The 15329-nt window shown below is 45.2% G+C and overlaps 1 protein-coding gene across 3 annotated transcripts in view; it reads right to left on the reverse strand.

Moving 5' to 3' along the window:
* Positions 1-435: 435 nt before the first annotated feature.
* LOC121009127 (cytochrome P450 2F2-like) overlaps positions 436-15329 on the reverse strand; it is a 168362-nt gene continuing 153468 nt past the window's right edge. For all 3 annotated transcript variants that reach the window (XM_040442003.1, XM_040442004.1, XM_040442002.1), the window contains 3 exons: positions 13709-13896; positions 1941-2082; positions 436-907 (listed from right to left, as the gene is read on the reverse strand). In XM_040442003.1, coding sequence (XP_040297937.1) covers positions 726-907; positions 1941-2082; positions 13709-13896 — 512 coding nt within the window. In that variant the 3' untranslated portion in view covers positions 436-725. The remainder of the gene's footprint in view (positions 908-1940; positions 2083-13708; positions 13897-15329) is intronic.

Raw genomic sequence — 15329 nt, forward strand, 5'->3', positions numbered from 1 at the left:
AAACTGGGCACAGCAGTCAAAAGCCATATCAGTAAAAAAAACTTTCAGTTTTTATTTTGCACCTTTATCTGTTCATTCATTTCTGCAAAAGTGGTGTGAGCATGCTCGATGTACAGCCTCCACCTATGGACCTATGGGTAAAGAACTTGACGAGTGTGGGATGGGATTTTTAAAAGTTTAATTTCACCTTTGCAGTTGTCGGCCAGTGAGTAAATCACCAAACTAGGCCTCAAAAATCACATGATCTCTTTCTCTTATATTAAAAGTTCCAAGTAAACCTTGAATGTCTACTTCATTCTAAATAGCCATGGGTCTATATGTCACATACTCATCTATGTTTAATTTATTTTAAGTTCCTTCACAAATACAATGAACATTGAGATACAGCACATGTTGACACTGGAGTTTCAGAAATCCAACTTTTCTTGTCTTTGACAAATCAGAGAAATTTTTGTTTCAAAGTACACGTAAGATTGAACTTCATACATATCCTGTAGCAATAGCTCATAGACTCTAAAGGGGCTTTTTTGAATTAGAAAAAAATGGCTGCTTTCTTCCAAAAACAGCATCACCTCGTCTATGGATTGTGTCTGGTACTGCAGCTCAGTGCTAATGGAGTCAATGGGGGCAACATCAATACTGCACTGAACCCTTGACAGGGTTAAGTGCTATTTTGAATGAATACAGCCATGTTTTTCTAATCCTGGACCACTCCCTTTAAGACACTAACGAGATAAAATACAACATTTGTACACTGGAGGAATGGTCCCAAGCCCAGTGCCTGTTGGTTGGATACTTAATTCATCTTTTGAAATCACTGGTTTGAAGGTGAAATTTTGCAGCAAGGTTGTGAAGAAGAGAAAGAGCTCCATCCGGGCCAGATTCTCACCAAGACATATTCGTTTTCCTGACCAGAGAGAGACAACATTATTTACAAATTAGAAAAGCCTGAAGATGTTACAGCACGTATATCTAGAAATAAAGACACTGTCTCCTATCTGAAAGCAGTAGAGAAGGAGACACTGAGTTAGGTAATATATAGTTTTTCTATGATTTACATCAGTATTTTTATGTAAAAAGCTGTTTATCTGCTGTGAGAGAAAGCCTGTGAGTCCTACTTCCCTCACCCACTCATAGAGAAAGCCTGTGAGTCCTACTTCCCCTGAACACTGATGCTGAATGCCTGTGATACCTATTTCCCCCACCTCATAGAGAAAGCCTGTGAGTCCTACTTCCCCCGACCAATCCTAGAGATAGCCTGTGAGTCCTGCTAAGCCCTCCAAAACATAGGCAAAGCCTGTGGGTCCCGCTAAGCCCTCTGAAACATAGGGAAAGCCTGTGAGTCCTGCTAAGCCCTCCAAAACATAGGCAAAGCCTGTGGGTCCCGCTAAGCCCTCTGAAACATAGGGAAAGCCTGTGAGTCCTGCTTGACCCACCCACACACAGTGATGGAGAATTATCCCAATAAAACCAAGCGGTAGCAAGACTCACTGGCTTGGTAGCAGTTAAACAGCTTTTACATGAAAATACTGAATCAAATCCTAGAAAACGATATATCGCAGAACTCAGCATCTCTGCCTCTATTGCATACTTCCCTCAGTCAGGAAAGCTGACAATGCCACTTTAAAACAGAAAAGAAAATTACTTTCTGTAATCTCTAGGGTGGGGTTTAGCTAAAGGAGCAAGCCTGATCTTATCTCTTCTGCCTCCGACAAGACTAAACCTCTCTGATTTTCCTCACTGTCCATGACCAACTTTAGTGTCATTTGGCAAACCTCCGTGGTGCGAAATGCACGGAGATAACCCAAAGGAAGCTCAGCCCTGTCTCAATTTCAACATCGCTAAACTGATCAAATGAATTTCTCATGACTTCTTGGCTAAATAACAAAACATACAACATACAAATCAATTCATTCAGAGCACAAACAACTTGTCCTTACCAGCAGCGAAGGGCATGTGAGCATCATTCTTCTTAAAAGAACCTTTATCATCCAGAAAATTATTTGGGTCAAACTTGTTTGGGTCAGCATAATAGTTAGGATCATAATGTACAGAGGTAAGGAGTGGGGTGACGTATGTGCCCTACAAGAAGCATAAATTGTATTAACACAATGAAAATAACAGGGAATTACACTTGTGAGATTAAGATGTTCTAATATGTCACAGTTTCTCCTTCTGCTCTATCAAACGCTTTAGTATATAGTCCCTGCATCGGTCAATTCTTCAGTATTCTTCAGGGTTAGATCAGTATATGGAATCTCATCATGTATGGCCTCATCCTAAGTCTCCAGATCTAGTGTACAGTATGTATCATAGTATACTTGTCATCAGTGGCGTACATAGAGAAGTAAGGGTCCCATGGCAAGGATCAAACCAGGCCCCCCACACAGGACAGAAGGGTTTCTGCCTAAACCCTTTTCAATGACCCTTGGGCCATTTTTACACTGCTCGTTCGCTAAAAGTTGTTCCTTTAGAGGGTAGAGTCCTGACCAAGTTTTCACCTCTAGTAGAAGAGGAGACTAAGACTGGGCCCCCTGTTGCCCTGGGCCCCATAGCAGTCGCATGATCTGCCGCTATGGTAGTTACGCCACTGTCCGTCATTTTAAAAACCACTGGAAATGCTATGGAGCCATGTATTACATGCTGTTCATGTGGTTCTTGCCGTGTGGGCTTGTTGCTGGATACTGGTGGTGTGTATGTAGGGCCATATGTCTGTGTGGCAGTGCACACCTGCCTCTGTCTTGTGCGTACTGGCCATGGCTAGTTGTGGTGTCCTATTGTATGCCGTAGGGGCTGGTTCCCAGATGTTGGTGGCATGTATCTAGGGCCCTGTCTTGGTGTGGCAGTACATACTGTATTCGCCTCTGTGTTGTGAGTACTGGCCGTGAATACTTTGTTCTGTGACCATTGGTATGTCTCTTCTCTCTGGTTTGTTCAGCAAATCAGTGGTTAATTGCCCTTGCTTGCTGTGTGTTCTGAATTCCTGTAGAAGTTAACCCCTCTTTCTGTTTGCGTGCACCGTGGGTGTTTAGGCCTAATGAGTAGAGATAAGCAAATTTCAAAAAAATTTGATTCGGCCGGTTCACCGAATTTTCCAAAAATATTAGATCCGAATTTATTTGTGGAGAATCGCGTTAAAAAACAGCTATTTCCTGGCTTCAGAGAGCCTGTATTGTGGTGTAGAACACTGTGCCTTGCAGTAACACGCATAGGGAGTCTGCTGTAGTAGTGAAACAATACTGTGAGTCAGTATGACACGCAGATGACAGGAGTCGCTCTTAGAATCAATGCACACTTCACTTATTTGGGCAGTTACGGGGCCAAAACTGACCAAATAACTCAAGTGTGAGCTCAGCCTTACAGGTCGATGTTAGTGGCAAGAAGAAGCGTAATCCTTTTACACCGTCGTCAGCTGATTCCACATAGATGTCTACAGAACCTGTTCTATTAAATGCTTATACAAGTAGAGCCCCCCTGACAGAGTGAACAGGGTGTCAGCAGATTATTTTGTCCTTCCTCTGATCTGTCAGAACAATAATCTCCAAAAAACGGATCCTGTCTGTTGAGCATCTGCCTTCACTCGGTCAGCATTTGGTCAGTATTCCATCAGTATTGCTAAAGCCCCCCAAAAAAACAGGAGTGGATCCAAAACAGAGATGTGTTTTGTACCCACTCCTGCTTTTGGCTACCAAATCATAAGCAAATTCTGATGGGACCATAAAGGCCTTACAGCTGCTACATAGACAGGATCCATTTTGCGTCTCATTTGTCCTTCCTTCTGACAGATCAGAAGAAGGGTCAAATAAATGATAATGTCAACTAGGCCAAAATAGTGGCCCAGTAATGAAGTGGGGTGGGAACAGCATGAGAAGTCCACAGAGTGGCCCAATGACAGAGTGGTGAGGTGGCAACAGCATAAGGAGACCACATATTGGCCCAGTGACATACGGTTGAGGTAGCAGCAACATGAGTGTCACAGACATTCCTGCGACAGGTGGCAGGAGATCTGTGAGACTGGCAACACGTGGTTTGATCTGACATGTTTTCCTTTTGGATCAAATGATGTCTGTGTTATTTCTAGTGCTTGCCCCACCTTCTATCCCCAGGTGTTGCTATTGTGGTCATTTAACCTTCTCTATTTATTGTTGTTTCTCTCACTATGCTATGCAGTTTATAGCTTCTGTTGGACTTGTGGTTAGCTTGTGTTTGGTTCTCGGCTGAGTTCCTGGTGCTACCAAAGCTTCATTGAAGATAAGTGTTTCCGTTCCCTTTTGTATTTTGTTTTGATATATGTGTGTGTTGCCTTTCCCTGTTGTTTGTCATTAGGCCTGAGGGAGATTCTTGTTTGTCCTTCCCTTTGGAGGAACAGCAATTATGGCAAAAGAGAAAAGGGAGAGGCGCTCATAGGGTGGTAAGCGATGATACGCAGATAACGTGATGGATAAAATGTGCTCACCTTTGGGTGTTGTGCAGGTGTAAGCGCACAACAGGTTTAGACACACAATAGGTTGGGAGGGTGAGGGAGGTCCGTGCTGCTGGTACCCGTTCAGTCCCTTTGGATGGAGTTGCCAAAAAACTCCTAGGGATTGTTAGGGGTGAGAAGAGTGATTTGTGTCTGAAAACACACGATAGGGTACCTCTTTGGCGCACAGGGACGACCACAGTTTCAGGTTTTTAGGTAAAGATACTATTTATTGTTCAGTTGACAACGCGTTTCGGAGTTTATAGCTCCTTTTTCAAGTCTTGGGTGGCGCCAACAGCAAGGGGCAACAGGCAGAAGGTGGCCGGGTGGCTGGGGACTCCTTCTGATGGAGTCCCCAGCCACCCGGCCACCTTCTGCCTGGCAGCAGCAGCATGAGTGGACCACAGAGTGGCACAATGACAGAGTGTGGAGGTGGCAGCAGAAGAAGCATGAGGAGGCCACAGAGTGGCACAATGACAGAGTGTGGAGGTGGCAGCAGCAGCATGAGAACACCACAGAGTGTCCCAGAGACATTGTTGTGAGTTGGCAGCAGCACGAGGAGGCCACAGAGTAGCACAATGACATTGTGTGGAGGTAGCAGCAGCATGAGGAGACCATAGAGTGGCAAGGTGACATCAGCATGAGGAGACCACAGTGTGGCAAGGTGACATCAGCATGAGGAGACCACAGAGTGGCACAATGACAGAGAGTGGAGTTGGCAGCAGCATGAGGAGGCCACAGAGTGGCATAATGACAATGAGTGTGGATGTGGCAGCAGCAGCATGAGGAGACCTGAGTGGTGAGGTGGCAGCAGCATCAGGAGACCACAGAGTGACCCAATGACAGAGTGGGGAGGTGGGTGGCAATAACAGTACCCACTGACAATGGTGGGTGTAAGAAGGAGCACTTGGCATCAGAGGTGTGGCATCAGGTTGGAGGCAGCATCAGAATAGTAGCTGAGGCAGGTAGTCAGTAGAAACTGGTCTCTTTTGTCAAAGTGTTGGTGTGGCACCATGGATGATTTAGTCTGAGGCATCAGGCATTGGTGTTTGAAAATCCTTGCTGATGCATGCCTGATTCATCTTGACAAAGGTCAGTCTCTTCACATTTTGGGTGGACAGGCGAGTTCTCCTTGGGGTAACTATGTCCTCCGCCGCACTAAACACCCGCTCTGATGCCACACTACTGGCCGAGCAGGACAGCTTTTCCAGGGCAAACTCGGCCAGTTGCGGCCACAAAGCCAGTTTGGCTGCCCAGTAGTCCAGCGGATCTTCAATGTGGGGTAGCAGGATGCTGTCCAAGTATGTCACCACCTGCTGGTTCACGATCTGCTCTAGGTCTGGCTGCTGTTGAGTAGTTTCTTCACTAGGCGGGTGAAGAAAGCTGCTCATCAGCGACTCTAGACTCAAGCTGCTGCTGATGGAGCTGGTACTGTTCCTATCCCCCCACCACGCCACAGCAGCCATGGCAGTGGAACGTGAGCGCAGAGGGCCCCCCCCCAGTCAGACCTGCAAGAGGATGGGCGATGGCGCACATAGGCAGCAGCTAACTGACTACATAGGATGTCTCTATAGTAGTTCAGTTGGTCCTCCCTCTCAGCTGGTGTAAAAAAGGCCCCCATTTTATACCGGTAGCGAGGTTCCAACAAGGTGGAGAGCCAGAAGCCATCCCTCTGCCGAATGGTGACAATTCGGCTGTCACTACCCAAGCAAGTAAGCATGCAGCGGGCTATTTGCGCAAGTGACTCGGAGGGACTCTCTGTCTCCACCTGCACTGCATACTGCCACGGTGTGCCTTTGTCATCTGCCTCATCTGTCTCATCTCCCTCTTGCTCCTCCGGCTGCTCCTGCTCCTCTTTTCCTGTCACCTGTGTAGAAAAACCACCCATTTTGCTACAAATTGGTTGTGCTCCGATGTCCTCCTCCTCTAGTTCAGCCCCCACAAGGCTCATGTGGCCGTGAGATGTAGGCGTCACGTCTCCATTCCCCTGACCAGCCAGATTTACCAGCATCTGTTCCTTTATATAAAGCAGTGGAACGATGTTGTTCATCCCGTAGTCCTGGTGACTGACAAATAACATGGCCTCCTCAAAGGCCACTAGCTAACATCGAAGTTACACAGGGTAGTACCTCTGTCCGTCTGTACCACCAAGAAATTATTCATGGCCTTTCTCTGTTTGTATAGTCGGTCCAACATATGGAGGGTGGAATTCCAACGGGTGGAAATATCAAACTATGTTGGGGATGCCGTTATGCCACTGCAGCTTAAGGAGGGTGTGCTTGGCGGTGTACAAATGGCTGAAATGCATGCAAAGTATCCTGGACATTTTTAGGATGTCTTTCAGATGGGTGGAAGACTTCAGGAACCACTTGACAACCAGATTAAACACGTGTGCTATGCAGGGCGCATGGCTCAGCCCTCCTTGACACAGCGCAGACACCATGTTTTTCCCGTTGTCAGTCACCATTGTTCCGATTTAGAGTTGTCGCGGAGAAAGCCAGTATTTGATTTCTTGATTAAGGACGCAGAGAAGTTCCTCCACTGTGTGACTCCGTTCGCCCAGGCAAATGAGGTGTAGAACAGCGTGACACCGCAGTGCCCTGCACATGTGGTATGCTGGAGGAGCACTGTGAATTGTCCCTGCAGTGGAGGCTGAGGACACGGTGGAGGATGAGGAGGCGGACATTGTCGTAGGACCAATGGCGTGAGAACGTGGAGGCGGAAGCGATGTCTCCTGGCGAAGTTGTTGGTGTGGCTGGTCAGGAACCACATTTACCCAGTGGGCCGTAGTTACAGCTCCACACGTCGGCACTGCCGTGCACTTTGGCAGACACCGACAGGCTCAGGGACTGGCCCACCTTCTGTTCTACATATCTGTGCAGGGCTGGTACTGCCTTTTTGGCAAAGAAATGAAGGCTTGGGACTCTCCACCTCGGCTCGGCACAAGCTATCAGTTCTCTGAAAGGTTCTCTGAAAGGTGCAGAGTCCACCACTTGCAGAACCAGCAACTTGGCCAAGAGCATGTTTAGCTTCTGCACCGTTGGATGGCCACACACGTATCGCTATCTCTTGCCAATCGCTTCGGTGATCGACTGCTGACGAAATGCGTGATGAGGAGTAGGAGGATGAGCAGCAGGAGCATCAGGAGCGGTAGATGATGGGAAGGACAGACAGCTCCCTTTGGCTGAGGTGGTGGAGCCTTGACTGCCTGAAATCGGGTGTGTGCCACTGGGTGATGAAGCAGTTGCTGCGGCAGGCTGGACCACCACATCGTAACCACGGTTCTCCCAGGCCACTTTATGGTGACGCTGCATATGTTGACGCAGGGCCGTGGTGCCAACATTGGCACCCTGGGCACACTTCACCTTCCGCCCACAGATTCGGCAAATGGCCATGTTCACCTCCTCAAGCGGCCGAATGGGTGATTTTACCCCCAACCCTCCACACCGATTGACTGCTACAGCCACTGCCTCCATGAACCCATGCATCACTACTTTCCAGGCAGGTAGGCTCCTGCGAAGCAGGTGGACTACCCTGGGCACGTTTGGCTCCCGGACTCCCACTGCTGCCACCCTGCTGACTCCCGGCCACCCTACCGAGTTGCTGGCTCTGCCACTGCCTCACGAGCAAGCTGCCACTCTCTTCTCCCGATGATGATGAAGCCTCTAATTCACTTGGCTCCCAAGTTCGATCAGCTACATCATTGTCATCGAGTACTGTCCGGACGTCACTGATGTCTTCCTCAATGGTCCTGACCGCTCGCAACACCAGCTCCCACGCCACTCTCCTCATCACTACTTGCCCGCTTACCGGAGGAAGCGGCGGATGTCTCCTCCACATCTTGGCTGGCCAGTAGCTGCTGACTGTCCTCTAGTAGCTTGTCCTCACTGTATAGTGGAGCTAAGCCTACAGCATATAATACTTCTCTGGCTGAGGGAACAGAAGAGGACAGAGGCAGGTTGAGGACAGGTGAGGGAACAGGGCCTGCTCCCTGGCCATGCTAACTAAGGGTTGTGTCTGACACCCACATACTGTTAGATCAAATAAATAAATAGGAAAAAGGCTTTAGAACATATAACTGCACAGCTAAATGGCAAATAAGCCCTTTTTTCCCACTAATACACCCCTAAAAAGGTTGTAATTTTGTCACTTCACCGCACAAAGGCTAATGAGCCCTTTTTTCCCACTAATACACCCCAAAAAAGGCCGAAATTTTGTCACTTCACTGCACAACGGCTAATAAGCCTTTTTCCCACCACTAATACACCCCAAAAAAGGCTTTAGAATGTACCTGCACTGCTGAACGGCAAATAATCCCTTTCCCCCCCGACTAATACACCCCAAAAAAGGCTTCAGAACATATAACTACACCGCTGAACGGCTAATAACACTTTTTTTCCCATTAATACACCCCAAAAAAGGCTGTAATTTTGTCACTTCACCACACAAAGGCTAATAAGCACTTTTTTTTCCCACTAATACACCCAAAAAAAGGCTGAACGAACGGCTAATAACACTTTTTTTCCCCACTAATACACCCCAAAAAAGGCTGTAATTTTGTCACTTCACCGCACAATGGCTAATAAGCCCTTTTTTCCCAATAATACACCCCAAAAAAGGCTTTAGAACATATAACTGCACCTCTGAATGGCAAATAATACTTTTCTTTTTCCACTAATACACCCCAAAACAGGCTGTCATTTTTTCACTTCACCGCACACCGGGAAATAAGCCTTTTTTTTCCACTAATACACCCCAAAAAAAGTTTTAAAACATAACTGCACCGCACAAGGTCTAATCAGATATATAAATATTTCCTAGTAATACACCCTGTTAATGACTGTATCACACAGCACTTGCACCCCAATAACAAGCAAGGTTTGCTGGAATTAGAGAGGTATCATCTATTGCAAACCCCAAAGCAGCAGAATAATGCCTCCCTATCTTTTCCCTACACCTAGACTAATCTTTCCCTGAACTTGTAAATCATTTTTTTCAGCACAATGAAGTCTTTCCTAGCACTGTCTCTAGCGCCTGCTGATGTCTCTCCCTGCACTAAGCCCACTGGAAAATGTCAGAATCCAAAATGTCTGAGGCTATTTATAGGGCTGTGACATCACAGGGGTTGGCTGTCTGCTGATTGGCTGCATACGGTACATGGAAATGTAGGTGATCACTCTTTTTTCAGAGTTCTTTGCTTCATGTCGTAACACGTGCAGCAGCCATTTTAGCAAAAAATGTGATTTGTTACCACGAAGCGTGAGGAAATTCAGATTCGCTGCGAATCAAATTTTTCATGAAATTCGTATTGAATTCCACTTCGTCAACTTCGATTCCCTCATCTCTACTAATGAGCTCAGCGATACGTTCTTTCTGTGTATCCCGTCTGTGGCGAAACCAACCTTGCCACGGTGTTTTGGAGGTGGCTATTTGCCAGCCTCCTGCCCCAGGATTATGCCCATACTAACTTTGAAGGAGAAGACAGACCGGCCGCACAGCTTAAATCTGTGGAACTGTTTTGGGCAGGAAAGCCATGCTTGCGGCCGGCCAAATGTGACTTCCATGGAATTCGGGAACCCCTGCTCGGATCTGGGTGATTTTTGGATATGTTGTTCACCCAGATCAGAGCTATCCATGGATGTATACATTATGGGGATGTGTGGGGTTTTGAGGTGTTTTCTGTGTGTTGGGAAAAATGTGTGTTTTCTGTCTGGTAGTGATTAAGTTAGCCCATTACGTTTAGTAATTGTATTTTGTGGATTGCGTCTCAGACAATGCCAGTGTGTTAGTTAATTGCGTCTCAGACAATGCTCATTGTATTTTGTTGATTGCGTTACAGACAGAGGGAAGGGGATTTTGTGTACAATTGCTGGGAGGGTTTCAATACTGTAAATGCATGTGATTGGCTAAAATATAAACTGTCACAGTCTTTTACAAGGGCCCCAGGGGGAGTGTCCCTTGCTAGGAGACCTGCATAAAAGGCTGAAAAATAACCTATTAAAGAGTTCCTGCTTTGCCCCTTTATGAAGTCTTGGCTCATGTTTGGGGGATGGGATAACTTCACTCTTGGGGATTGCTATATCATAATACTCCCCTGAGTATAAGCTCTTGTAAGAGCTTGTTCCTGGTTCCTGTCTCTGCATTTAGGAGAGGTTCACCCACTGGAGCCTGGAGCCTTGGCGTAGGTCCAGGGTGGGTAGGAGACGGCGAGACCTCCACCAAGCTTCGGCGGTTCGTGGGGTCTGCAGTGCTGACGGTGTCAAGTGGAGTGCTTGGAGTCCTCTGGAAGCACTAGGAGCATCTATCAACGGAGGTACCCGGTCAGGGTGCTAGGCGTTCCGTTACACCGTCTCTTGGCTAAGCCACAGCAATATTTCCTGTAGTCTGTAGTTCTGTTTTCTGTCCAGTCTGTATGTCTGATCTGTGTCCGCTATCATGTCTGACCTGTTCATGCTGTGGTCTGTCAGCGTTACCCTGCTCTTGTTTCAGTCTGCCTGTTGTGGTGTTCCAGAGTCCTGTGTTCCTGTTCAGACTGTTCCTGTGTTTTAGTGCATTTCCTGCTCATGCCTGTGTTTCTTGAGCCAGAGGGTCAGCTGCCAAGTACACTGGGACCATCCCAGGAAGTAGTAGTCTGGTTGCTAACCTGCAGCGAAGTCCACATCCCTGTATAGGGGTTAAAGGGTGAATAATGGGGAGGTGCCAGAATAATGCCCTTAGGGTTTGGCCCAATGTCAAACCGGTTACTTGGCACAGTGGTTCCACATTACCACTGATCCGTCTTTAACCGTAATCAGTTTATCCGTAACAGCATGTCAGAACTTTTGACTAGAGGGTCTGGGTACTGAAACCCTTACCAGTTACTAGAACGAAGGATCAACAGCTCTTTAATCTAAGGGTGAGGCGTGTCCTAGCTTTATTCTTTCAATAGTCCTTACGTGGCTCTCTGAGGAGGACAGTCTCAGCAACCGGATCCCCTCCATTCTACGTTTTAACATATCTCTATGACTTGAGACTCTATGAGGGGAATGCATTAAACTTGTTCATTAGTTTTCTGGTGTTCAAGAGTTGCACATTTTGGCAAAAGTCCCATTTTGGATCACAACTTGAAACTTTTCCTCATTTTCTGTTACTTTGACCACTAGTTAACAGGAGGGGATGGGACCTGCAACTTACTTTGACTACATATACATGCCTCCAAATTTTTGGATGGTCAAAGCGGGACACTTATGGTTCAATGTGTGTAAGCTGCATATTTTTACACTTATAAAATAGTTTTCTTTTACATAATAAAGCAAAATTATCTTAACATAGAAATTTCTAAACTCTAAATTGCATCAAATAAAATGATATGCAAGACTGGCTCTAATATACAGATAGGCACCAGAAAAACACTTTCTGGATCTGTTTTGCTTCGCGTTATTGAACTGTTGTATAACACTAGTCAGACAGCTTAACAATAATTTAGAAGTCAAGAAACGTGAGACATCAGATCTGTATGTATTCTTTTTTCTGAATAACTTTGTAAAACTACAACATAAACAAAACATATGTGTCAGTACATTAAACATTATACAGCAGCCTCACTCCATCAGTGAGTACGCTCACAGACAATTCCATCATAAGTCCAGGAATAGATCAAGAGCTCCTCTGCATGCAGCCTGCTAGATCCAGGAGCAGTCATGAAATGGAGAAAAAACAGTTCCAGGTTAAAGGTTACTGCCTCTCACTCTGAGAAAAGTATACTTCCTGTAAAGTTCTGGCAAAGTAGTTACTAACTTTTACCACTAGATGGCAGCAACGTCAAACATAACATTTCAGTATAATCTTTACAGCACATTACATACATTTACTATGCACAATATGGGCAGAACTGGATCAATATTGTAAATGTAATAATGCGAATCGATACCTCAGATCAACAAGAGGGACATTTAAGGAGCAAAAAGGGACAGAGGGACTTGAAAATAGAGAATGTCCCTCCAAAAGAGGAACACTTGGGAGGTCTGCATACACTTGGGCAGTGGGCCCTTATTACTGCATATTATTAGTGTGCAGTTGCAAAAACAAGTTGCCTACTCCCATAGAAAAGGCAGAAACTCAATGAGCGCTGTGTATATCGTTCAGGAAGCAGCAATGCAACCACTTGGTGCTCATGTGACTGCTGGAAGTCAAGTGTCTGCGCGAGCTGCTGGGTCTTAGCAGACCCACATCCGCTCTGCAGTGAGGATGTGAAGCTCTGTATAACTTCTCTGGGGGCTGTATTACCCCTGTAACTCAGGCTAACATGTCACATCCAGTGACAAGGAAAATCAGCAATAGGTAAAAAATTTAATGTTAAATGTTCCCCAAAAATCTTGTATGGCTTACAAGGGGCATAAAGTGTACAACAGGAAAAAAAATGAAATAATGAAGACAAAATGAAAAAAAAATATCCACCACAACCCAACACAGCTTCTAACTCTGATAATAACCGATATATAACATACCATTTTTAAAAATATTTTAGTTGTTAGGATTTTTTCCCTTTTTTTTTAGCATTTCGTTGGCCATAATAAAATAAAAATTAAAAAAAAGGCACAAAAATAAAGCAAATTTTAAAAAATAAGAAAATTATTTACATAACCAAATGGTTAAATTTATGGCATTCACAGACACGTACTAAAGAAATGAAAATGCACCCGGTGTGGGTGTGGTGGCAGCCTAAATAAACTGGTCTTAAACTGGTTAATAATAAAAAAAAATTGACTAATTCTGGCCCATCATTTAATAATTCTGGTGTCTCTCATGGTCGGCTAATTTGTGCACAATTTTTTTTGCCAATTTATGCCAAAATGCTGGTGCAATTTGAGGCATCTAAAGTTCCCCAAAAATCATGCCTATTTCCCGCCAAGTCACACGCCACACTGATGCCCTGGACATGAGACAGACGTACAGGGGCACATCTTGTTACAGAACTTGCTCTTGTAATGAGCCTTTTTATCCTCTGGAAGCAAATAATCATGGTTCCCATTCACTGACTGTATGCAGAGATTGTGAAACTTTTCAAAAATTCATACATAAAAAATATTAGAAAATGATACAGCTTTTCATTATACAGCGATAGACGAGCAGATTAAATATGGCAACTATCGATAAGGGAATCTTTACTAATTCTAGTCTCCATTAATTGTGCGGACGTATGGATTATATTTGGTAACCACTGATCATTTTTGTCTTAGTTTCATTGGTTGATGAGCAGTCACAAACCTTTGGGATGGAGAATCCTCTAAAAACTGTATTTTGTGATACTTTTCGAGGAAGACTGAGTGGTATAACATCACAGAATCTCATGATTTCGTAGATTGTTGCCTCTGTGTAGGGCATCTTATTCTTGTCTGATATTGATGGGTTTCTGTCTCTCCCCACAACATTGTAGATTTCCTCTTGAATTTTCTCTGGATCGGAGTGAAGAAGAATGTGATTATATGTTATAATGGGAAGTTTTCATCCCAATAACAAAAATGTGTAATACAACGGGCAACTAAGGCCGATCCAACATCTGCAGTAAAAAAAAGTCCAACTATATATACAGTATATGTATATATAATGATCACAAGGAGGGAAATTTATAAAATAGACCTGCCCTTGCCATGCCCCATTTTCCGGAAACCGGCTACGATGGCAGAGAAACGCCACTTGCGGGAAAAAAAAGTCAGAAACGAAAAAAAAAACTTTTCTTACTCATAGTTTGCTGGATTAAATAATGTACCAGCGGTCAGTGGCATACATAGAGAAGTAAGGGCCCCATTGCAAGTATCAAACCAGGCCCGCCACCCCCCCTCCCCCCCCCCCCCCCACACAGAACAGAAGGGTTTCTGCCTAAACCTTTTCAATGACCCTTGGACCATTTTTTTCCACTGCCTCATTTGCTAAAAGTTGTTCCTTTAGAGCAGCGGTTCTCAACCTAGGGGTCGTGACCCCTTTGGGGGTCGATCGGCCCTTTCCGGGGGGTCGCCTGAGGCTTCCTATTGTGGGTCGCCCGCACAACGGCAGCGGCCCCTTATTCTCGCGCACAGGAAGTGATGTCCTATCACTGCCTGTGCTTGAAGGAGCCTGACGTCTGGACGGGTAAGTCGTGCCGCCTGTCTGCTGAGGTCCAAGTTTTTTCGTTAATGACACAGCCGCTGAGCACCACTGCCACCAATGATTTAATTGAGCCTGGCTGAGCCTGGCTAATTTTATTTTAATTATTTGGCTGAGCAAGGCTTAATTTATTTGGGGGGACATGAAGCACCGCTGATTTATTTATTTGGGGGACCCTGAGCTCCATTGATTTATTTATTTGGGGGAAACCTGATGCACCACTGATTTATTTATTTGGGGGTACCCTGAGCACCGCTGATTTATTTATTTGGGGGAGACCTGAAGCCCCGCTGATTTATTTATTTGGGGGACCCTGAGCACTTCTGATTTATTTATTCGGGGGGGACTTGAAGCACCACTGATTTATTTATTTGAGGGGTACCCTGAGCACCACAGATTTTTTTTTATTTTTTTTTGGGGGGGGTACTGTGAGCACCACTGAGTTATTTATTTGAGGGGTACTGTGCGCACCACTGATTTATTTTTTAGGGGGTATTTGTTTTTTATTATTTATTTTAAAGTTATTTATTCGGTTTACAAATATTTTGTATTTATGCTAAAGTTCTGTGGTTATGAATGAATACTTGTGTATTTGAATTAACATTTAGTGTATTGGTGTCTGTGCGTGTTTTTGGTGGGTCATCATAACAGTAGCAAAATTAGTTATGACGTAGCAAGGAAAAAAATGTAATGGTTGGGGGTCACCACAACATGAGGAACTGTATTAAGGGGTCACGGCTTTAGA

This window comes from Bufo bufo, chromosome 8, assembly GCF_905171765.1.
Source record: "Bufo bufo chromosome 8, aBufBuf1.1, whole genome shotgun sequence".
Classification (NCBI taxonomy): domain Eukaryota; kingdom Metazoa; phylum Chordata; class Amphibia; order Anura; family Bufonidae; genus Bufo; species Bufo bufo.